Source organism: Malaclemys terrapin, chromosome 7 (assembly GCF_027887155.1).
Source record: "Malaclemys terrapin pileata isolate rMalTer1 chromosome 7, rMalTer1.hap1, whole genome shotgun sequence".
Classification (NCBI taxonomy): Eukaryota; Metazoa; Chordata; order Testudines; family Emydidae; genus Malaclemys; species Malaclemys terrapin.
Genome location: NC_071511.1, coordinates 69,421,801 through 69,446,794, shown reverse-complemented (window position 1 = coordinate 69,446,794; position 24,994 = coordinate 69,421,801). Strand labels below are relative to the sequence as shown.

Below are 24,994 nucleotides of genomic sequence, written 5' to 3'. Positions count from 1 at the left end.
AATTAAAAGGAAGAGCTTCAAAAGACTTAGTATTTTGTTTTTTAAAAAATGGTAATGGAATCACACTATTCACCCATTAAGAACATCCCTCTAAACGTATGGGGTTTTGCACATAAATGCTGAAAAGCTATCAGTGGTTGCTGAATCTAAGGGCTTGTCTACACTGGCACTTTACAGCGCTGCAACTTTCTCGCTCGGGGTGTGAAAAAACACCCCCCTGAGCGCTGCAAGTTTCAGCGCTGTAAAGTGCCAGTGTAGACAGTGCACCCGCCCTGGGAGCCGAGCTTAAAGTCACTCCAGTGAAGTCACCAGCACTGGGAGCTATTCCCCTGGTGAAGGTGGTTTTTTTAAGAGCGCTGGCAGAGCTCTCTCCCAGCGCTCTGCTGCGACTACACAAGCCACGTTAAAGCACTGACGTTGCCAGTGAAGATGTGCCCTAAGAGTCCCTCAGAGAAAGAGTGTGTGATACTTAAGAAGCTTCATAGTCAGACAAATAGCCAAGTTGACAGCTTGTACCTGAGCTTGTTTCTGCATTTCCCCTTTGAGATCATCGAAGTATGTGGCATCCCCTTCATCATATTCAGCATCAAACATCTCCTTCAATTTGCGTTTCTTGTCCATGCGCTTTTTCTTCTCCTCCTCCTCTCCTGCTTTGGGTTCTTTTCCTTCTTTATCCTCTTCTTCTCCTTCACTTCCAGCCTAGCAAGAAAGAGAAGACGGTTTTCCATCAATGTAGGCAATCCACCTCCCTAAGCTGTGGTAGCTAAATCGAAAGAAGAGTTCTTGCATTGACCTTAACTGCATCTACAACAATGGCTAGGTCACACACATCTGTGCGCCACAGGTAGGTCAATCTAAATTTCAAGTGTAGACCAGGGTCTATTTAATAATGCAAACGGTCATAACCACAGCTTTTCATCCAAAAATGATAAACTATTTAATAATAAATTCACCAGATGGAGAAGAATGCCTTCAATAAGAAGTGGAAATGTGTTTCCATGGTCTCTCATTCCTTTTGTCCTCATCAGAAAGCTTTTCAAACGAATATTAAAATAAATGGCATTTTTATTGCTATGGACTGCATTTTTAATGTATGCCAAGAGTGCTTAGAGCTTGGAATTGGCATAATTTATCATTCTTAAGTTAAAATAAACATATTAATAAAAAAGAATGTGTATCAGGACTTGAATAATACACGAGTGTTGCCCATCAGGAGTGAGGTACTGTGCCAGAGATGGACTGGGGGAAGTTTGGACATTAGCAATAATTTCACAAATAAGCAAAAGAAATCTTCAATTAAAAAAAAAAAAATCTAAAATTTGCAATATTTTCTATATCTTCAACATTTATTTGCCCAAATAAATTTGGTCCCGATTACTACAGATTAGCTCATGATTCCATTGTCAACTGAATTCACGTACTCTTCCAGAACATTGAATGCGCCTATACTTAATCCTCTTAACTTTTTATTTCCTGGTTTTCAGAGGTCTACGGATAGACACTCTGTGCTCTGGAAGGGTACAAGGCACTGCCAGTGAACCTTAATTCTCCACTAACAAAGTTTTGGGGCAGTGAATTTTCCTTTTTTTTTTTTTTTTAGTAGGCGGTGATAAGGAGAGGACCATGATTGTGGGAGTGGGAAGGGCACAAGAAGGCTTCCTTGGAACCTTACTCCCACTCAGCTACCAGCTGTGCCTGTCTCCTGTCCCTTCCAGTAGTGTTGGAGAAGCCATGGGAAAAAGAGAGAAGATGGTGACTGATGGGCTAGGAAAAGCACGTCTACCAGCAGGAGGCGGCAAAACGGAGTGGAGGGAGCCCCAGACTCCTCTTCAGAGGGAATGGCTCTGCACAACGCTCAGCAGCATAGGAGGGTGGCAGAGGTATGAAATGGTTCAGTCATCTCAGTGGGATGTTCTCAAATCAATAACACCACCCCAGGAAAATGAACAGAAGCTGATATAATAGCTCTTAGCGCTCCTGTCAGACTGATCCATTCATCTTAAAGTACCTTCTCCTCTTCCCTCTCTCAAAGTCTATCTCAGTTCCTATTGTGGAATACCAATTCCCCAGACAATTTTACTTTGCAGGTAAGCTTTAGAAAAATTTCATTACTGCAGTCAGCTCTTTATCTGAAATCAATCCTGAGCAGATGATACCAGTTTGGGAAGGATCAGAGCCATAGTTTGAGGCCCAAGTGTGTACAGAAAAAATTATAAGAACTGTAATATTTTCGTGTCATGCATTTTTTTAAGGGAGCTGCATCTCAGAAACCCCTTGTTAAACAACCTCAAATTAGAACCACTAATCCTACCCTGGACACACCATGAGGCACAGTAATTTGCAAATAAGTATGTAGATTTCAGCATACTTAGAAAAATCACATTTTATACAATAAACTAGTCTCATCGTTACCCATTGTGGAGCTATTGCTTCAATATAATAGCAAGGTGCATTTCCCAGTATCTCTCTCTATATATTGCTCAACAAAGAACTACTCAGGCAGGTTTAAACAGAAGTAATAGGATGACATTAAGCAAAGAACAAATTAGACTGAATATCAGAAAAAATATATATAACAGTGAGATCTATGAGACAGTGGAATAGTCCCTCCAGAGAAATGGTGGAAGCCCATTGTTTGAAGTCACCAAAGAATATACTGCAGGGAACAATCCTGTATCAGTCAGGGTTAGGTGGGCCAAATAGAAATTAGAAATTGGAAGGAAAAAACTATGATTCCATGAAAGATCAAACGCTGGGTGAAATTCATCCACCTGGGACTAGCGCAAGGCCTTATCACCAAGTAGGTGCCACAATAGCCCTCAAAAAAGGGCTGGCTTTCTGCAAAAAGGTGAATGTCACCAATACAAAGGTACACTCTATATTACTATGCCTTGCAAAATTAGAAAGCCCTAATGATGACAAACTTAAAAGCAACATAGCACTAACATAAAACAAATTTCCCCATCATTATTACGAGACCAAGTTTAGAACCGTGCCCTTTCCCATAAAATGTATATTGCACAATACTGATCTCAAAGCATGTAGGCCTGATCTACCCTAGAAAATTAAGTCAGCTCAACTACGTCATTCAGGGGTGTGAAAAATCCACACATCAGACTGGAGTAGTTAAACCAACCTAACCCCAGTGCAGATAATGCTAGATCGACAGAAGGTATAGATAGCATCTACACTGAAGCGCTGCAGTGGCACAGCTGTGCCTCTGGAGCATGGTGTAGACAAGCCCATAGACTAGGGCATGTTATATAGCAGCATTTAACACTACAGCATAAATCCACTTTGATAACTTTTGTCTGTGATCCACCCTAATCTTCCATTTGTTTTCCACTATTTTATGACACTACTTAGGAAAAAACAACATGAAAATACAAGGTATTACCAGTCAGGATCATGTTCGACTTGTACCATCCATCACCCACAAACTTGATTTTCAGACCCAGCAAGTTGATTAAGCCTGCCCTCTACTGTTAACTATGGTAAATTGATTTCTGCTCCCCTACAATTATGAGCTCCATGTAAGGAATAATATAGTTTATTTGATCCCCTGAAATTAAAAGCACATCTGATCCTAATGAAAATAAAAGAAAGGAGACTGTATCTATTTCATTCCAGTCCCTCAGATACCAAAAGGTTCTCTTCATTACAGCAGCCTTGTTTCTACTGATTTACGAGCGACTTTCCAGTTGGGCTACGAAGTTGAAGGATGTTCTAAACAGAACAACCCACCATGCAGAGAAACACACATTAAATGTGAGCAGTTGATGAACAATCAAGCTAGAGATCATACCTCATCTCCTCCTGCTGCTGGTTTTCCTTTGTGCACAACCCCTGTTTCAAGGTCTTCAAAATCACCATACAGTTCTTCTGTAAATACAGCAGCCAAGAAATCCATAAGTTAGCAACATTTTTGCACTGCTCTGTAACACTTCTAAGCCCTTTGTTATTTTGTGCATATTTATTTCTCATAATACTTCACATTTTGGTTGCTGTACAGATTTATCACATTTTCTTCCCACCACTTTTCCACGTTCTGTAGAAAGTGAGCGGCAACCCAGCTTTTCAGTAGCTCTTCCTTTTTCCTTTTGGAAATGCACCATCAGCAACCTTCTTCACACATCTCCAGCTCCTCAAAATTCAAGTGAAGTTCTGCATCTCTCAAAGTGAAAGCCACACAATTGGAAGCCACCCTATCATTATCTCTGCTTAAACACTGCCCGCTAAGTTATCAGCAAAGCAACCTGAGCCTCCAGCTTCCATCAGGATGTGGAGGCAGACACTGCAGGGAGAGTAAAAATCTAAAATGGATCCAGTAATTTCAAAAAGGTTTTAAAAAATGGAAGTTTGCTCTACAAAAGTTATTAATAGTCAAACAGTTTGCTTTGGAGATAATATAATTATATTTGAAATTAAAAACAGTATCTCCATAAATTCTCCAACACTAAAATTCCAACTTTTCAGCAAGGCAAAGAGACAAGACTTACTTTCTGCAAATAGGATTTCTGTTCATTTCAATCCCATCTGTTCAAAAGGAACAGCTAAGCTCACCTACAAAACTGAAAGCCGATTATCTCTAAGTGTAAGCCAACCAGCCATGAGTGGGGATTCTATTTTCTATTCTATATGATAAACAGATTCTATATTCAAAGAGTGTAAACTGTTCCCTATCTCAATCTGCTATTTCTCTCCTCTTTGTGCACAGATGGATACCAGCTATAGTAATAAAATCAGTTAATGCTTGCATAGTGCTTCAAATATGTAAAACAGGTAGAGAACTTGGCAAGGGTGTTACTAATGTAAAATGTTTTTAAATACATAACAGAGTTTTGGGTTAAATATTAAGTCACAGCATTCACTAGAAGTTCTTCCTCCATTAGTCATATTCTAAGAGCATCAAACCTACCATCTTCCTCCAGCAGTTTTGCTGCATCTTTATCTGCTTCCCACTTTCCTGTTACAAAGCAGTCTCGAATACTGTTCATAACCTGTAAAATGAAAGTGTTACTTGTACACTTCTCACGACTACAAAGCACTTCAACAGCTGACACACTTTGTCCGTAATACTTGTTCTGGCTTAGAGAGACTGCTTGCTCTCAGCCCATTTGCTATCCCAGGGGTGGGCAAACTACGGCCCGGGGGACACATCTGGCCCTTCAGATATTTTAATCTGGCCCTTGAGCTCCCCCAGGTAGGGGGGTCCAGGGCTTGCCCTGCTCTGACGCTCCAGCCAGGGGGCAAAGTCAGGGGCTTGCCCTGTTCTGTGGCTCCTGGAAGCAGCGGCATGTCCCCGCCTCCAGCTCCTACACTTAGGGGCAGCTAGGGGTCTCCGCACGCTGCCTCTGCCTTAAGCACCGCCCCCGCAGCTCCCATTGGCCTCAGTTGCCAGCCAATGGGAGCTGCGGGGGTGGTGCCTGCAGATGGGGCAGCGCACAGAGCCACCTAGCCGTGCCGCTGCATAGGAGCCAGAGGGGGGACATGCGCTGCTTCCGGGAACTGCTTGTGGTTAGCGCCACCTGGAGCCTGCACCCCTGACCTCCCCCCGTGCCTCAACCCTCTGCCCCAGCCCTGATCCCCCTCCCACCCTCTGAACCCCTCGGTCCCAGCCCAGACCACCCTCCTGTACCCCCAACCCCTCATACCTAGCCCCACCCCAGAGCCTGGACGCCCAGTCGGAGCCCTCACCCCCTCCCGCACTCCATCTCCCCAATTTTGTGAGCATTCATGGCCCGCCATACCATTTCCATACCCAGATGTGGCCCTCGGGACAAAAAGTTTGCCCACCCCTATGCTATCCACATCGTAACACAACTATCAAAACTGTCTTCCTGGCCACCTCCACAGAGAGTTGGAGGAGACTGAATTAACCTCTCCCTACCCCCAGAAATCATCCTGCCAGAAAAAAGCAAAAGCTCATTAACTTTTGCACAAAGTCAGCACAGAAGTTTACAGAGCCTCTGGGGTAACCATTTAGTGAATAAATAAGATGACATCAGTCATCACAGCAATCCATCCAGCATCTTTCACTATCATTAAGTTTACTTACTTTAACTTCCCCTTCCTATTTAAAAGCAAAAAACCTAAGATCCTGTTTGTGCGTAAATGTCTCTGGTGAGGATAAAGAGGAGATGAGAATTTCTGAAGACGACACATAGGCAGAACTGTCTGTAATTCATATGAGTTAGTTTCATGTCTCCATGACATATCAGAAGTTCTTTATTAGGGTAATTCAAGACTGGTGTAAGTGGATACATACTGGACATGCTCCTAAGGATACAGAATGTAAGAGCTGTCGCTCCAAAAGCAGTACCTCATCTAAATCCCAATCCTGGGGGGTTTCCACTGGAAATTTGGAGCAGTCAAGGGCATTAGCCTTTTGTTTGGATTCTTTGTCAGGACGGCTGACGTGGAACAGCCCTCCAAGCTCTTCATCAGCATCATCTTCTTCATCGGCATCCTCAGCCACTAAATAAAATGCCATAGTTAAAAGCATCATCTGCAAATCATATGTATTTATTAGATTAATCAAAAACTTCTCTTGCTCCATAAATCTTTAAATGCCTGATGTAGTTCGAGGAAAGAGGAATTAAATCATAAAAGTGGTGTATTAGTAAGGAGACCAGTGTTCCAACTTGTATTAAGAAAGCAGAAAAACTAATACATTGTTTGATTCCCTTATAGAGAAAGCAGCAGCAAGTGAATTATTCTATATTGAGATCAGAACCCAAAGGCAGGTCTTCAGTTGGAGAACTAATTAGACGGGACATGACAGTGGGGAAAAATATATTCCACATGTAAAATTTCACATACTTTAACGGAAAAATCATGTGCCTTGCGGATTATTGGATTTATCTGAAAAATCTGTTCTTTGATTAAGCAATTGTGATGTCTTTGTTCAACACCATATGTAACACAAAATTAATAAAACAAAACAAAACCCAATCTATTAGAAAAAGGCTGTCTATTTCTCCAAAATCAAATCCCATTTGTTTTGTACCAGTCTGCAAACTGCTAACACTGGGTTTGTGAATTTATTGGTAATTTCTTAGGGCATTATACTGCAAATCTTAGTATGCAGAACTCCCAGTAACGTCAACAGGAATTGTACATGTTTAGGGGCCAGTCTCTTGCTTGGAAATGTATCAGAGCAAAAATCTCACCTGATTAGATAGATCATAAATAGCCAGTTGCCAAAATAGGTGGTATGTGCACAGCATCTACTACTAGATTTTTTTTTATTTTTAAAAAGCTGAGCTTAAATGTTTTGGAAAAATACTATATACCAAAGGGAACTTAACACACTTTCTAACCACCTGGAAAAATATTGCTGTATCTCAAAAAGGAAGGACCCAACAAATATATGTTTAGCAAGCCTCTGGATGAATACTAGGTCAAACTAGCCTAAGATATGTTTAATTAGGAGAACAAAATTCTCTTTTTATATAGGAAAACTAAATGTGAACTCCTGTTACCAATAAGGAGAGTTAAATCCATTATTTCCTCATTCACCCATGGAAGAGTAGACTCCAAAAGCTATGGCTAACTGATATGGCTATGATTAAAAGGCTATACAGGGATCAGAGCAATAGCATCATGATGCTGGGAGAGAAACTTATACTTATACACATGGGATTTTTACCTGTTCCATAAACAAGTTTGCGAAGGTTGGGAGCCGACTGTTGTTGTCTCAGAAAAGCCTCGGCTGCCTTTTGGGTAAGGTCTTCCTTCCACTTAAGTGCACCTGAAGAGGGCGGGGCGGGGGGGAGAGAGAGAGAGAGAGAACACTGTAAATTCCTTCCTCCGCTGGCAATGTATTAGACTAAGGGACCATCTGCAGTAGAGAGAAAACTTAAATAGGGAGTCAATTATAATACACTTAAAATTGGTAGATAGGATCAGGACTTTAACCTCGTTATGTGACACAGATATACATGGATGGCTCTAATTTTTCATCCTGTATTGTAACACGCTCCGGTGATTTGGTTGGTTTTGCAGTGTAGATGGTTCCTAACTTTTGAAGGAATAAAAGGGTAAAAGAAAGATTAAGACCAGAGCCTGCAGACTAAACTAGACTATTTTCATCATCATAAATTCATCACTGACACTGATTACATCTGTTAATAAAATCACTGAAAGGTGGTTTACTTTTTCCAAATACAATACAGAAGTTTCACTTTTTTGAAAACTTATCACAGTAAAGATAACAATTTTGCATGTCTTTAGGGCCTTTGATCAGAGAACTCTATAAAAGCTAGGTATTATCAATTTTACTGTCTGGGAAACTGAGGCTTAAGCAGACAATCAATGGTTTACAAAGGAATATAACCCAGGTCTCCTGAGATGCAGTTTCCTGCTCTAGCTACTGGACAACACTACTTCCCAAGGAGGAAAAAAAAAAGACTACCTCCAGCAATGAACAGTAAAGGAAAATGAGAAATTGAAAATGTACCTGCTGTGTCTGCAGAAAAGTCATTTTCTTCTCCATACTCCTCTTCCTCTTTCAGTAGATTTTCAACATCATCATCTTCTACAGCCTTCGATTCAGCCCATTCAACACCATCTACATTCTTCTCTGGAGCATTCTGAATCCCTTTCCTATCTGACTCTTCAGCTTCTGAGTCATCATTTAATCTTTCTTCTTCCTCCTCTTCCAGGGAGGATCCTTCAGCATCAGATTCAGATGCCTCTTCAGCTGTGCAGTTTCCAGAATCTGTAGTGGGAACCACTTTTTTACCCAAGCGGTGATCTAGGTTATGATTCTCTCTTCGTTCTTTATCTTCCCTGCCTAATTCACAGGGTGTGAATTTACTTATTTGTCTGCTCGAAGATTCAGAATCGCTGTCTGAACTTTCCTTTTCATCACTCTCTTCTTCATCTCCATGGTCTTCTGCTTCTTCCTTGCTTTCATCAAGGTCAGTTTCCCCTTCTTCCCCTGAACTCATCTCAAGATCATCATCACTATCAGCAAATGCTGGCAGTTCCACTGCAGTTTCTTCTGTAGTCTCCTCTCTTTTCAGACGCTTGGCACTCGTGAGACCTAGCTCTTGCCCTGGTACCTCTCTGTCACTTTCTCCCTCAACATCATCATCACCTTCACCATCTTCACTTCCATCCATCTCGTCCTCAGACATTTCTTCATTTTGACCCGCCTCTTCATCACTTGCTCCATCATCATTTTCTTCTTCAAACACTGCCTTCCGACGTACTCTCCCAGTCTTCAAATCAATTTGTTTCTCTTCTTTTGGCATCACAAATCTGCTTTCCCAATGGAGAACAAGATAAAAAAAATGCAATTGGCTTTAATTAAACATTTGATGTCACCAACAAATACTGTAGAACATTTTGGTGGGGTGACCTCAACAGAAGCATGGCTACCTGTGCCATTAAAACAAGTGGCAACACTGTCTGACTTAAAGAAATCTCTTAGTTCAAGCCTCATTGTGGTAATGTCACAACTAAATTAGTGATTCTTCACTGTTGTCCACTAGTTTAGACTGAGTGCCTGCACTAAAGCTGTTTGTTTGTTTTTACTGAAGATTATGATTGCCATGCTCCCAGGACCCTCACAAAAACCAAAAATGTATCACATGTTGCTATGTCAGTGAATTATTTAAAAAAAGGAAGGAAGGAAAGAAGGAAGGAAGGAAAAATGGACTGTGTTCAATGGTGATGGAGTCTCAATCCTTTCTAATTTGGGGATAAATACTGTTTTATATGGAGAAATAAATGAAAAAACTATTGTTGTATGCAATGCTGTTGTAGCCATGTCCGTCCCAGGATATTAGACAGACAAGATTGGTGAGGTAATAGCTTTGATTGGACTAACTTCTGTTGGTGAGAGACGCTTTAAAGCTTAGGCTAGGTCTACCCGACACACTTTATTCTTGGGGGAAATCTGCATCAAAAAATTAAAAATTCTGTGCACAATATTTTAAAATTCTGCATATTTTATTTGTCAAAATACCACAATATAATCACACCAATTTCAGGGATAGCTCAGTGGTTTGAGCATTGTCCTGCTAAACCCAGAGTTGTGAGTTCAAGCCTTGAGGGGACCATTTAGGGATCCGGAACAAAAATCTGACTGGGGCTTGGTCCTGCTTTGAGCAGAGGGTTGGACTAGATGACCTCCTGAGGCCCCTTCCAACCCTGATATTCTATGATGCGGAGGGAGGAGAGGGAGAATACGGGGTAGCAGGTTATAGATTGTTGTAAGAAGCCTTAAAATCCAGTATGTCTATTCAGTCCATGAGTTTTTAGAGTCTAGCAAGACTAAAAATCCAAGCTCACCATCAGAAGCAAGCTCCCCTTAGACCAGGATATAACTCAAAGCGGCACCAGACCCTGCCAGAACAATAGATGCAAAACCTGCAAACATATTTCCATTGCTACAATGATCGACACCCAGCACAACACACTTTTCAAGATCCCTGGGACCTACACATGCCTATCACAACATATGATGTACCTCATCCAGTGAATTAAATGCCCCAATAGCAACTGTGTCAAGGTGAAACCAGACAATTACTATGCTACTATGCTTTCAAATGAACTCTCACAGGAAAATGATGAAAGACAAAAACACCACATCACCTATGGGTGAACACTTTTCACAAAGTGAACACTCTTTATCTGACCTATCAGTCCTATTCCCTAAGGAAACTTGCACACTTTCAAAAGGCACGTCTGGAAGCTTAACTTCATAACTTTGCTAGACACTAAACATCACGGACTGAAGAGAGACATTGGATATATGGCTTTTTACAATAATCGACAACCCACCAGCAACCCCCTATATTGCTGCTTTCCCACCCTCCTCTCCTCCCTACCAGAAGGGTGTTAACAGAAGGGTCACTTCTTCTTGAATGGTCCCTTGAAATGTGTGTTAACTACTTATCCTAAGCAATCTGTTCTACCTTGTATTTAGCTGTGGTGCTCTGAGCCCTGGGTCTACACTCCACCCCTGAGCGGTGTAGTTACACTGACCTAAGTGCCACTATGGACAGCGCTATGTCGGTGGGAGAGCTTCTCCTATCGGCATAGTGCATCTTCACCAGACACGATGCAGCTGTACTGCTGTACGTGTAAACATGCCCTAAACCAACAGGAGAAGCTCTCGTCGGCTCAGAGTGTCTTCATTAAAGCACTATAGTGACGCAGCTGAACCAATGCAGCATTTTAACTGTAGCCCTGCCCGGAGTATGTTTCCCAAACCTGAAAAAGAGCTCTGTGTAAGCTTACAAGTTTGTCTCTCTCACCAACAGAAGTTGGTCAAACAACAGATATTACCTCTCCCCCCTTGTCTCTAAAAAGAGAACAAAAAACTGATCAAAAACATCACAGACATGTATCAGTCATCAGCAGCTATGTAGAAATTACATCCAAAAAACTTCATTAAAAGAAAACAGAGGTACCTAAAGGATATCTTTATGAAATGTTAAGATTTTTTTTTTAAAAAAACAGGAGCAAGACATGTTTTTCCCTTAATCTTCTTCTCAGAAACAGCTTAGCTGTTTTTTATTATTATTATTATTATTTTAAACTTTTGCTTAATTAGCCGAAGGTGGACATCCAGCATGGAAAATTTCAGCCTGAACAGTTAAATAGAGTTAAAGGCAACAGATAACAGTCTTATAATGGGAAGTGGTAAGCAATCTATTTGTAGGGTGGCATTACTAACTTCTTCTATAATTAGAAATATACTCCTGGAGCAGATTCTGAACATCACTTTAAAGTCCGCAATCCCAGAGTTGCTCAAACAAAGACCAGTGATATTTACAACCATGATTACTTATCTTCCAGAAGAAACAACACTAACCAGAGAAAGTGCAAATAAAGCTTGGATTTCTTTTCCTCTTAAGACCTGACAAAAGGAGAACCTTGTACTGATTATTCCATTCTGAAAAGTTAATACCTAATGGATAATCATAATTTACTGTGCCCAAAAATAGAAATGTCCAAGAAAAGAAGAAAAAATAGATGCATGTCTGAAGGTGAAAGCAAATATACTCCTGTCCTACAATTATTTCTCCTATAAACATCCACGTCCACATCCTGAAGCATCCTTACTCCCATGCCCACCTATTTTTCAGTTGAGGTTGAATTATGTTTTCCATGTTTAGGGGAGGACTGCTACAGAAAAGAGTAGGAAACTCTGAAACTGTGCTTTTTAACTCAGAAGACAAGTTCAAACCCTGATAAAATCACTACTGAAAATAAGTGTGATGATCTCATCTTAATCTGGTTCTAATGAAGGTGTGGGAACAGAGTCATGAAGTTTAAACAGGTCTGCTTTAAGTTTCAGAGCTCCATACTCCCTTTTCTCTTCTACAATAAACCTCTCCCAAACTCTTTCTGTGCATCTGCCATGCAAGCAAGCCACACACCTTTAATATCAGCCCACTGAAACAGCTATTAATTAAGATACACAAATGGCCAAAGCTGTTGCCTGTGTTATGCCTCTTCTAGTCAAGTTGTTCTGTCTCCCACTGCTCGGTAAAATTCAAAACTTACTCTTGGTTTTCCACATCTTCTGAACCTAATGGTTTGGAGTCCATGAAAAGAGACACTTTGCTTGAAGCCATCTTAACATCGATGGTGGAATGTGTGGAGATGAGGCTCTGGACTAGTTCATGATTTGGTCTCACTTCTTCCTGACAAACCAAAAGATTTTTTTCTGTTTAACAGATCAATTATGCAAATATCTATTGAACAATCAACAAATTGTTAAAACTGCCTAAAAACGGGCAACAGGAACAGACTCAATATTAAACCATGCAAATTACAGAGATGGGCTCCTTACCAGTGTGTAACAAACATATTGTACATTTAATATTATTTTATCTCATGCACCATAATATTTGAAATGGTCTAAGTACAAGACAGAAAAAGTTCAAGCTCTGCCTCGGAGAGCAACTTCCTTGGATGACATACAACCATTCTCCCTCAATTTCCTCACCTGCAAAATGAGACTAAATACATGGGCCCTGCTCTCAGGGATGGCATGACACTTAGCTCATTTCTCTTCAGATACTTTCCGAGCATTAACTATGTAAGTAATTATTATTAATTACTTCCTTAGTTGTTTTCCACAGCTTTTGAGAGAGGGAAATTGGGAAAAAACAAACAAAAACTATTTTGTTTCTCAATCACTGTATTAAGAAAGGTTGTTAAATAAGATATTTAAGGATAAGGATATGTTTGCATATCATTTGGGTTGATGATGTTTCTTTAAAAAAAAAAATCTAAACCAAAACATAACAACTGTTTCCAAGCACCGTTGCTTTGCCTCTTTAGCTCTTTAGGCAGAAACTATATTCTACTGGAGGACAGAGAACTCAAACAGACTTTCTCCTCACCTCTTCATCTTGATGAGCATGACTTCCACCAAGGTCAATATAAACAGCATCTTTGTCATACACTACACCTCCAACTCCTGACAGTGGGGCATAAATAAGTTTATCCTTCTCATTTAAGGAACGCTTCTTCTGCTGTTCAGGAAGTGCACAGGGGTCTGGCAGGAAACTCACATCGCTCACAGTAAAGTCCCCTACACCTGGGGTGACGGACAAGGAAGAAAAGGATTTTGACAAAGCTCTGATTTAAAAAAAAAAAAAAAACCTGTACAATTCACCATAAAGAGGTAAAGGGGCTCTATCGTGGCATGCAGTGATTTAACATCAATGGTACACTGCAAAGATAAACCACATGCAATACTTTTAAGACCTACCATAAGTCTGGAAAACATTCTACAAGTTAATCAGCTAGTGGACTATAAATCACTGGCAACACACTCCTTTAAATATATACTTGCCTTCATTACTAACATCATATCAACATTGTTAAAAAGAAAATAACTTAAATCATTAAGTTATTAATTAGTATTCATTTATTACACTATGTAAAACTTTTCATTTTAAATAAGCCTAACTTACTTTTCACTATTGACACTACCTTTTTTGCATTTCAATCATCCTAGAGATCTACACTGATCAATTTCATTTTCTGGTTTTCGATGCTAGTACATTGTTATTGTGTTTAGATTTAACACTGCACGAAGATTTCTCAATTAAAAGTTTTACAAAATACTAATATTAAAATATTAACTACAGCATGGTGGTCTTTTACAGCTGTAAACTATCCCTTTAACAGTAATAGCATTACAAGCTATAAATCAGCAAAATAATTATAAGAATTTTAAGAGATTGGATATATTACCTGGCATGTGAATTTGGCTTTTGTTTTTTAGGTATGCCCCTCTTAAGTAGCCATAAAGTGACACCTTTCTGTCACACTTTGGATTGACTCGAACATCTTCTGGGTTTGTCAAGTCTTCCATTCTAGGGAATATCAGAAGAAATATTAGAAATATATTTTCTCAACTATGATCTTCCATAAAGAAAGTACGGAAGCAAATTGTTGCACTTGCTACATTAAACTATTATTGCAGATTTAAAAACAAAAACAAAAAATCACAAACATTGTATAATCTCATTATTTGAAATTTTCAGTGTTTGATAATAGGAACACAGTAAGGCACAGAGTCATGTTAAAGTCATTTTTTTTTTTTTTTAAAGATTCTTATGTGTTGAATATTTTAGAAGATAATTTTATTTTTAAATGTATAACATTTCATCTAATATTACACCTCTGAAAGATTAAATGTGTTCATTTGGGGCATTTCTCCTTTCTCTGGGGGCAGAAAGGGAAAACAGCTGAGTCAGTTTCATTTTTGTTTATAGTCACTTTCTAGCCAATTTCACTTTTAGGCTGTCATGTACAATAATATTAAGCAAACACGTAAAACTGGAACTGGAAGATTCGAGAATATTTTTTATTCGTTTCCCCAAATGTGCTCTGTGCATTTCAGAGAACTTTGTGCATCATCCTTCTAAGTACTTCTCCGACCACATCACTTGAGCATTGCCCCTGTATTTAAAAGCAAAAAACAAAATGTCTGTTTTTTACTTCTTTCCCAAGTTGCAAGAAAAATATTCTGATCAGTTCATAGGTATTTTTCCCCACTCATTTATGCGTGAATGGGACTTTGAAAGAAGAAAGGTTGTTGGTTTTTTTTATTGATTTTGGTTAATCTCTTCCAAGAGCAAGCTAGGTCCAGCTCCTCTGAAAGTTCAGTCTTCAGAACTCAAGCTTCCCCTCCCCATTTTGGTAGACAGATTCATTGTTCCAACGGAACCTAACTGCTGTGTGAGATCATGGACACAGAATGAGAGACAATCTCTCAGGTGGCTAGAGCCAATCCCATGGAGAGCTTTGAAATTCAGGATAGAGACCTTGAAGTAGACTCTGTATTCAATGGGGAGCCATTCCAGTGATTAGAGATCATGGTGATATGTTCACTGTCTGCTGCTAAGCTATTGGGATGCCGAGCTTTCAGAGAAGTTCAACATAATCAAGCAGCAATTCTGTTTAAATGTTTTATGGACAGTGTTCAAGTATCCTGTAACATTCTAAATACGCACTTAGTGCCTCATCCTACAAGTCTGTGAACAAATCAAGCTTACACTGAAGTTACCAGGCCAAGTTTACCACTGACTTAAGTGGCCTCAGCTCCACGGAAGTCAGATTGCAAATTATTATAACTGATTTTTAAATCAGTGGGGTTGCACTCATTTTGAGCAACAAATACCATGCACCAGCTACCACAGTAATGGATAACTCCATAAAATTCTAGCTAGACAATAAATTGGTCATTTGCATGCCCAACAGTTACATAACTGTGTTATTAAAATATCTTTTTTCAGAAGTGTACAGGAACAGAATTACACCATTCCCTCATACTGACATGAGTGGAGCTGCGTGGCTAAACTTACATGCAGAGGATTGAAAAATACACCTCTTACACCACTGATTTCCCCTCATTTATGTCAGTAATAAAAAAAGATTAAACTTTAAACTTAGCCAATATCAAACAGAAAATTGAGGGAAAAAGAAAACCACGTACCTGTCTGCTAGGACATATGGGTGAGATGTCTGCCATGTAAGTGGACGGAATTTCATAACAGAGATAAAGCGTCCCAGATTATGAATTTCCTGCTTTTGGTACTCTCCGTGTACCATCCCAGAGAGATAAAACAGTTTGGCACCCTAAATCAATCACATTTATATTAAAAGTTTAACAAAAAACTTACCCCAATTAAATTCCTACCTCATTAAAACTAAAACAAGAGACTCCATTCAACAAGCTACAATTACCTCCAACAGATTTGAGTTAACTTCTGTTAATTATCTCCCCTTCATCAAGGCAAAAAATTATCACCAACAATTTGGCACCAGGTATGCAAGGCTCACAACAGCAGCAAAGACTTGCTTTTAAATCTGTTAAAAGGCAGATGTATGTTTCACAGAAACCATGCCTTTTTTCTTCTTTTAGCAGCAGGCACAACACAAATACAGAAGCTACACAACATTAGCATTGCTAGACACCACATTAAAGTCTGCAAAGCAACACCATCTACCTTTTATGAATCTAGGATTTGATCCTGCAACCCCTTACCCACATCATTACTTGTGTGAATGACTATTGGACTCTAGTGCTGTAACAGACCTATTGTTTGGTGGTAGAGCTCAATTACACAAGTCAATTTTCAAGAAAGATTGTATAATCTGAGTCTCAATACTAAATGGTACATTAGCAGTCTTCTCTTTCAGTAACATTTGTGAACAAACAAATGCAAATCACAGAATATCAGGGTTAGAAGGGACCTCAGGAGGTCATCTAGTCCAACCTGCTACTCAAAGCAGGACCAAGCCCCAGATACATTTTTGTCCCAGGTCCCTAAATGGCCCCCTCAAGGCTTGAACTCACTCCTGGGTTTAGCAGGCCAATGCTCAAACCACTGAGCTATCCCTCCCGTGTATTTAAATGTAGTACATTTAAATACTTAAATATTTTCCCCACCCCTAAATCAATTTCCACAGTTCAAACATTTATGAAAAATAACTGTTTGGTATTATACCGGATACACTTCTGTCCAGAATCTGTGTTTCAATCTCTTTTTGGTCTTCTTTAACTGTTTGTTGTTCTTGAAGGTATCCAGGTGGGTAAGGACACCCATGATTTTGGGAAAGCCATGTACTTGGCAGATGTTCAAGAATTCAAAGGTTTCCATCTCAAATCCAAAGCTGGCATCAATGAGCATAAGAACCTGAAAGTGAATGAAAACAATTTACTCTGGTGCTATTGAGATGCCCTCAGCAGCACCTTCAACTAATTTAATAGTCATGCTTTTAAACAGGATCCATCTCTTCATCCAATCTGTGTTGGCTTTGATAAATTTTTAATCTCAAGGAGTCAGGCAGTCTTCCCAAGGATTTTTACACAGCCTAGAGAGACAATTGTGGCCTTTTAACTTAAAAGTTGTGTCTTAAGCCCTTCTTACTTTAGAAAAGGCTAATAAATCAAATCCCCTCTCCTAAATCTATAGACATTTATAAATTTTTCTTCACTTTGCTTCCCTCTCTCCAGGGACATTACAGGACCAAAAAAAAAGCCACCCGCAGACAAGAGTCAGAACAAAAGTCTCCCTCTGCACAATCACCACTTCCCTCCCTCCCCCGACCCCTCCCCCCCAAAAAAGTGTTAGTCCCAGCAAGGAGGGACAGATCCTTATTTAGTTAAGTAGCCTCTTACTGCTCAAACAGTAATGAGGCTCTTTGAGGAGCAAGATAATACTGAACAGGAGTAAGAGTATCGGAATCTGGCCTCCTCAACTAACAAACTTTGTCCCCTCTTAAAACATGCAAGATTGAGCTTTTATCAATATTTGCAGGAATGTCTGATTAAATTAGTAAAGATAAAGGCCTTGATTGTTTTGGGTATCTGAAAAATGCAACCAAAGATTAGGTTACCTCAAGAGACTACTGCCTTAATGCCTTAAGGGACTAGAGCATCTAAGATCATAAACAGATCTTTGGTACAAGTGAGATAAACAAACTTCCTTCATATGTTGCAATTACTGTAATGTGTCACTGAGAGATGATAACCGAGCAGAACATTGACATAGGATAATCGTCTCCTGTAGTCACATGAACATGAGGCAAAGCTAATTAGCTCATCAGCAACAAGGAGCCTAAGGACTTGTCTACACTAAAGGGAAAAGTCGATCTAAGCTACGCAATTTGAGTTACGTGAATAGCATAACTCAAATTGACATAGGTTACATCTACTTACCGCGGGGTCCACACTACGCGACATCGACGAGAGACGCTCTCCCCGCTAAAGTTTAGACCCGCTAAATCGTAAGTGTAGACAAGCCCTAGATGCAAAGGGATTAATGACTCTCTATAGCCATTCTTATGTTCTTATGTTTTAACAAACCATTTCAAACATCAATAGGGATTAACTGGAATTTGTTTAGCGTAAAATTGCTGTTCCATTTTGGTTTGTTAAGAGATTTTTCACTAAGGTTCAGAAGTAGAATGGGCAACATAGGGTCACGTAGCATTCAAAAGCAGTTTCCCTCCTGTTACATCTGGTCTAGTTCCAGTGACTGCTCCAGAAAATTAGGCCTTTTAGGGACCCATCCTGCTCCCACTGAAGTCAAAGGGAGTTTTACCAGTGACTGCAATGGGAGTAAAGATCGGGTTAATGATCTGTAGGTGTGATCTAGGTAAAGGTATTATTTCCACAATTGCTGGCTTACCAAATCTGCAACTTTAGCCAGATCAATCATTGTGTTAATGTCACATCCACATTCAATAATGGTTAGCCTACGCCTTTTACCTGTGAAGAAAACGCAAATTTAATGAAAAACAAAAGTGAACCAACTAAAGATATTTTATACAACCTCAATGGTCTCCGCTATTTCATCAATTCTGCTACAATACTGTGTTGATACAGTTGACTTCCCTAATTAGCCATGCTTACATGTTGGAATGCTACTCAAATTTATTTATTGTTAGTGATCAAACCAAGTAATGCCACCTTTGATAGATAAATTTATTTTTCTATAAAAAATATCCAACAGAAGAGCAGCCAGGGAGATTAAACGCACAGAGACGGCAGAATTTTAAATTCCTGTTGGCTTTGTGCGGATTTATTGTGCAGCTGTTCTCCTGGATTACAGGTTGCTCTCCCATAAGAGAGGGGATGGACTAAAATTAGCCAACGTTTTCTTCCCAGTTCAAACTTCTTAAACTCCTAATGATGGGGGGGGCTAGGAGTACCCCCTGGTTCTTCTGGTTGGCTGATATTCCCCACTTTCTAAGACTCATTTTTCAGTTGCTTGTAACTTTGCCAAACTTTAACCACTTGGGCTGAAATTTTCCATGATTATTCAATGTCATCCACAGTGGTAAAGCACAGTAATTCATAATGACAATCAGCAGTCATTTGGCCAGGAAAAAAGTGAGAATGGCTCTCTAGCCTGGTGATTAAGGCACTCCTCTGGGACGTGGGAGATCCAAGTTCTAGTCCCTGCTCCAATGACTAATTATTTGTAAAAGAGGAGAGGTGAGGGACACCTGCCCCAGAACATCCCATAACCCAGTGGTCGGGGCACTATCCTGCAATACAGGAGACCCAAGTTCAAATGTTCAGGAAAGTCATATCTGACCAGGCCCAAGGCAGGCACTTGTAATCTGGTTCTGATGGGTTCAGATCAGGTTGCAAGGTTCTATTATGACAGTCTGTTACATGATCATATACTATTTTTTCCACAGGCCTTCTGCCTCACTTGGAGCACAGGCTAGTCCTGTTCTAGAGATGAAGCAGGACTGAGTAATGAAGAACAGAGTTATCTATAGGTAAGGCTACGTTTTAGTCACGGGTATTTTTAGTAAAAGTCATGGACAGGTCACGGGCCGTAAACAAAAATTCACGGGCCTGTGACCTGTCCATGACTTTTACTAAAAATACCCACCCTGACTAAAATTTGGGCGGGAGCCGCAGGTTCTTTTCGGGGGGGGGGGGGGGTTTGGGGGGGGCAATCCGGGGTGCCATGGGTGCTGGGGGATGTGACCTGAGACCCCCGCTGGTACTGGAGGAGAGGGGACTGGGCCGTGGAAATGGCCCGGGACCCCCGCTGGTGATGAGGGGAGGGGGCCTTGGCGGGGCCAGTAGGCAGGGCTTTCCTACCCAGCTCCGCGTCCCTGCAGCTCCTACACGGTGGAGGCATGGGCCAGGGCAGGAGCTCCGCTGCTTCCGCCACAAGCACTGGCTGCTGCAGTTCCCACTGGCTGGGAACCACAGCAAATGGGAGCTGCGGGGGCAGGGCCTGCGAGCAGGGCCTGCAGGCACAGGCAGTGTGCGGCGCAGAGGGCCCCCCTTGGCCCCTCCGCCACCTAGGAGCTGGAGGGGAGCCCCCCGCACTCCCCAATCCCTAAGCCCCCTCCCACACACCCAAACTGCTGCTGCTGGCCCAGGGGCTGCCGGGCTCAAGCAGCCCCTGAGCCAGCACCAGCCACTGCAAAAGTCACAGCGGTCACGGAACCTGTGACCTCCGTGACAGACTCACAGCCTTATCTATAGGATCCCTGTTTCATTTTTAAAGAAAGTAGGTGTGTATTGACTTTGACGGAGATTACAAAAACAGGATAATGTTTAAGGCAGTTGAATGCTGCCCCAGAGAACTGGGTTCTATCTACCACAGAGTTCCTATGCAACGCTAATCAAGCCACTTAAACCAAACTAACAGAGGGTCCTGTGGCACCTTTGAGACTTGCATCTGAAGAAGTGAAGTTCTTACCCACGAAAGCTTATGCTCCCAATACTTCTGTTAGTCTCAAAGGTGCCACAGGACCCTCTGTTGCTTTTTACAGATTCAGACTAACACGGCTACCCCTCTGATACTTAAACCAAACTATTCACAAGTAGTCATTAATTGTGTGTTCCTCACTTTAGGGGACCTGACTGGAGACCAGGGGTTCTGCACTTGCAAAAGTGTGGAGAACTCAGCTGCAACTGAAGACAATGGGTTTAGGATTTTATATATTCAAAGCACAATGTACTTCAAAAAATTAGATCAGCCAAACTTCAAATTGGGTACCCAAAATCAATAGACACTTTTGACTTTAATCTGTGCCGTAGACGATACCACCTTGTTCCCGTCACCTCACAGGGGTGTTGTGAAAATAAACTCAATAATATTTGTGAAGGCCTCAGATACTATAGTTATGAGTGCCACAGAAAGGTCCATGAAGAAATTAAAGATTCTGTCTTCAGAGCAGAGTTTGAATAGCATGTGGTAAATAAGGCCTGGTACCACACATTGAATGAGAAGAAAACAAAATACTGATTAGCTGATCATTAACTGAGCACCATCTGTGTGCTGAATGAAATGGGGTACTGTGTAAAAATTAGTATATGATCATATAATTAAAGACTGTATCATAACTAATATGCACAAAGTTGGACAACTTTAATTATGGCATTTCCTAACTTTTGGATGCTTGATTTTGCAACTTTAATTATATCGTAACAGTTTTTGTATGTGTAATGTATAGATGAAATTTGTTAAAAATTTATAACAAGGAAAGTATCTTATTTTCTTAAGGTACAAGAAAGCCAGGCATCTGTTAGAAAATATTTACCTGCTGTTGTTACAAACATTTAAAATTACTGCAATTGAAAAACAAGAGAAAAATATTTGCTTACGTCGTGTATATATCACATCACTTTGTGAATAGTTTGTCAATTTCTCACATTTGCTTGTGTTTTTCCACACAACACCAGAGAGAGAGAAATGTTTTAAAAAGAAATCGGATTATAAAACTACAAAAATGAGTACGGGGAGTGGTACCTTAAATGACTTAACTCATTTTTTTTTTAAAAGATATTTTCAAATTGAGTTTCCTTAGATTATTGTATCAATATATACTGCCTGTTTGCAATACTTTAAATATGTGAGCTCACAACAAAATGTATTGTGTGTGTGTGAGAACATGCACATGTGCTAAGATCAAGTCACCCTTCTATTTATGACTATTTATCCAAATCCTACATGTTGTGTATCAAACAAAAGTTGTTTTTTTTTTTCCTCCTCACCTGATACAATCGTTACAGGACCTCGTATTTCAATCAGTTTTTGCCTCGTGAAGTTCCTAATTAGACATTTTATTAAAGTGCTCTTCCCAACTTTTGGAGGGCCAACTACAACCACCACCACAGGAGGAGGCTCTAAGGGAGTTCGGTCAACTACTGGAATGTGATGTTTTTTCGTCTTCAAATCCTGAGTCCTATTTATGAAGAAATTCATAAAAAAGTTTAATGTGAAGTTATAAAAAAGCAAGAACACTTGTTTTAAGATGCTAAGTGTTTCAGAGACTCATTCACGTAGGTGTAATCATTAAGGATTCAGCTATTCCCATAGAGATGCACAACTCCCATCGACTAAAGAGCTAAACAGATTTCCCCATAATGCAGACAAACACAGTAGTGCAGCATGATAGACCCAGTTAGGCCCACACTATTGCCTCATTTATAACAGAGAATAAATATATTGCTGTGTGGATGTGGTAAACCATGTTAGCTGATTGAGCATGTCAGAGCCTAATTCACAAAACACAGTTCTATCAGCACCTAAAAATGAGTTTACTGGGGAAAACAAAACAAAACAAAAAAAAATCCATCAAGCCCATCCATCAAGCTCTAAAAGACTCCATACCTGTGGAAGGTTCTGGCCATCCGCACAGCAGACTGGACCGCAAAGGCCTTTGGGTTTCTCTTCCGAGCATCCTCATCATCTCCAAGTCCTAGATCATTCAGATGACGTTTCCTTTTTTTGTCAGCCTTTGGCCCACTGTGCTTCTTACGGTGCTTCTTCCTGTCCTTTTCCTCCATCTCTTTTCTCAGGGATCACCTGTCACCAGTGTCAAATGGATTGCTTTTGCCAATGATACAGAGCATAGCTGGCATATGGAAAAAAAACACTTATTACGCAACAAACACAGAAAAAAGAAGCAGCATTATTTATAAACCTGTTTTTCACCTAAGACATAAGAGGCTGAATTTTCCTCTAGGAAGGTCATGCCTATCTAAGAGAAAGGAAACTCAAGTGAGTTCTGACAGATGAAGTTGCCACTTGAATATTTCTTTGATGATTGTGGAAGAGGGCCTTGTTCATGGAAGACTCATCATCTCCACAGAGATCTATGGGTGAGGATGGTATAAATTGATTTTGGGAGAAGTGGGGTTGCCCAGCATTAATTTATCATTGGATGGACTGCAATAGCAGTTTTATTTAGGAGTGACTCAAGATTCATTAATTTATATGGAGCAACATTATTCAAGTAAGTATGTGGTACGGGGAAGGGGTGTAGGGCCCTACACTAATTGAGGGTAGAATTCAATAAGTGGGAGACCAGGCAGGAAGCGGTGAGACTCAAGGCATGGGGCACTGACAGGCACAGTTAAGTCTGGGAAGTAGGCTTAGTTCTTGGACTAAGTGATGTTGGATAAATGTTTCAGATCCTCCAGATGTGGTTCAAGGGACAAAGTATTTTCAGTAGGAAGACTTCAGCTGTGGAACTCTTTTCATTAAACTGACACTAACCTTAACAGTGTTCAGGTCCAAATGCAAGCCCTACATCCCCTGAGAAACAGCATCCTACTAAGACAACTGAGGAACGGAAAGGAAACGATCAAAACACACACACAAAGCAAGAAGAATTGTCTATTAAGGCCAGTGCTTAGCTACTATGAAAATACATGCCTTTGAAAACAAATCCATTAGATAACCAGACTCCTAAGTCCTGTATTTTAACCTCAAGATCATCAGTGCCCTATAATCAGCACGAATTGTGAAGTGTATCAGGAATAAAGATTTCTTTACGCAGCTTCAACTCCCTGGTTAACATAAAAAGTTGCAATCACTGGGCTCCATTAAAACAGTTAACTAAGCGCAGGGCTTTGGAGCTGTGCTCCAGCTCCACTCCAGCTCCAGGCAAAAACCTGCAGCTCCACTGCTCCGCACTCCACTCCACAGCCTTGCTAAACAGCAGTGGTAGCACTCTCTCATTCCAGACATACAGCAAATGTTTAACTTTATTTCTACTAGTCCATATGTTGCAAAATACTGCTGCCAATCTTACAGTTAGTATTGCAATAATCACTGATAAAATGCACGTTTAACAGTTAGGCCCCAATCCTATAACAGGGAGACCCGAGTCTGCTGGGGTGGCCTCCGATACAAGCCCTCTGCCAGTGGGGAGTCCCAACACAGACAACAAGGCCCCACGTGGGCACAAAGTTTCACTGAGCTCATTGCAGGAGCGGGGCTGTCTGGGAGACCAGACCACCCACGCAGAATCAGCGCGGTGGCTGTAAGAAACCCCCGCAGCAGCTCCCGCACGAGCAGGGGAGCTTGGCAAAGGATGGGGGCTGACTGGCCAGGGCGGACAGCGGAGGAGCTGGCGCCTGAGGGTCCCGATAGGGACCCCGCTCTCAGCGCCCTGGGCGCTATTGCCACGCGACCAACAGCCCCCCCTAGTTTGAGGCAGGTTTCTTTACACATAGGAAAAAAAGAGCGGGGGGGGGAGGTGTTGGGGTCAGCCCCAAATCCCCGCCCCCACAGGCGGGAGATTAGCCACTGATTTCCCTCGGAGCAGGATCCGGCCCCGGACACAACGGGGCTGCCCGCCCCAGGCACCCACCCGCCGGAGAAGGGAGACTCGCAGCCCGGCCCGTCCCACCTACCCCCGCCGCTCCGGTGCCTCCAGCAACTCCGCATGGGCGCCGCGGCCGGAAGTGCGTCCTACCCAACTCCTCCCGCCCGGAAACAGCCGCTGGCCGGCTCGGCTCGGCCCGGCGGGGGGCGGGTATTGCGGTGACACCAGGCAGGGAGCGGAGGGAGGCGCCCCTTGACTGAGCTAGGCGAGGAGCTGACCCCGCCCCCTGCTTACCAGAGGGTGTTGCCATTGACTGCGCTGGGAGCAGCTGCAGCCCCCACCCAAACCCGCTTGGGACCCGGGACAGCGCCCTCGAACGGCAGCGCCCCGGTGCTGGTGTTTCCCCACCGGCTCC

At 41.4% G+C, this 24,994-nt stretch overlaps 1 protein-coding gene across 4 annotated transcripts in view; it reads right to left on the bottom strand.

Annotated features, from left to right (window-relative positions):
- The window catches only part of BMS1 (BMS1 ribosome biogenesis factor), a 39,231-nt gene extending 14,480 nt beyond the window's left edge, over window positions 1-24,751 (bottom strand). Inside the window, exons 1-15 of one of the 4 annotated variants that reach the window (XM_054035045.1) lie at window positions 24,668-24,751; window positions 22,638-22,881; window positions 22,019-22,209; window positions 18,678-18,757; window positions 16,992-17,180; window positions 15,977-16,119; window positions 14,230-14,351; window positions 13,371-13,567; window positions 12,526-12,665; window positions 8,462-9,270; window positions 7,652-7,753; window positions 6,323-6,477; window positions 4,919-5,000; window positions 3,806-3,882; window positions 517-699 (exon numbers count right to left, since the gene is read on the bottom strand). In XM_054035045.1, coding sequence (XP_053891020.1) covers window positions 517-699; window positions 3,806-3,882; window positions 4,919-5,000; window positions 6,323-6,477; window positions 7,652-7,753; window positions 8,462-9,270; window positions 12,526-12,665; window positions 13,371-13,567; window positions 14,230-14,351; window positions 15,977-16,119; window positions 16,992-17,180; window positions 18,678-18,757; window positions 22,019-22,209; window positions 22,638-22,813 — 2,646 coding nt within the window. In that variant the 5' untranslated portion in view covers window positions 22,814-22,881; window positions 24,668-24,751. Of the gene's footprint in view, window positions 1-516; window positions 700-3,805; window positions 3,883-4,918; window positions 5,001-6,322; window positions 6,478-7,651; window positions 7,754-8,461; window positions 9,271-12,525; window positions 12,666-13,370; window positions 13,568-14,229; window positions 14,352-15,976; window positions 16,120-16,991; window positions 17,181-18,677; window positions 18,758-22,018; window positions 22,210-22,637; window positions 22,882-23,525; window positions 24,084-24,663 lie in introns of those variants that run through there. The other 3 variants (XM_054035049.1, XM_054035048.1, XM_054035047.1) reach the window with 3 other exon arrangements.
- Window positions 24,752-24,994: the final 243 nt, after the last annotated feature.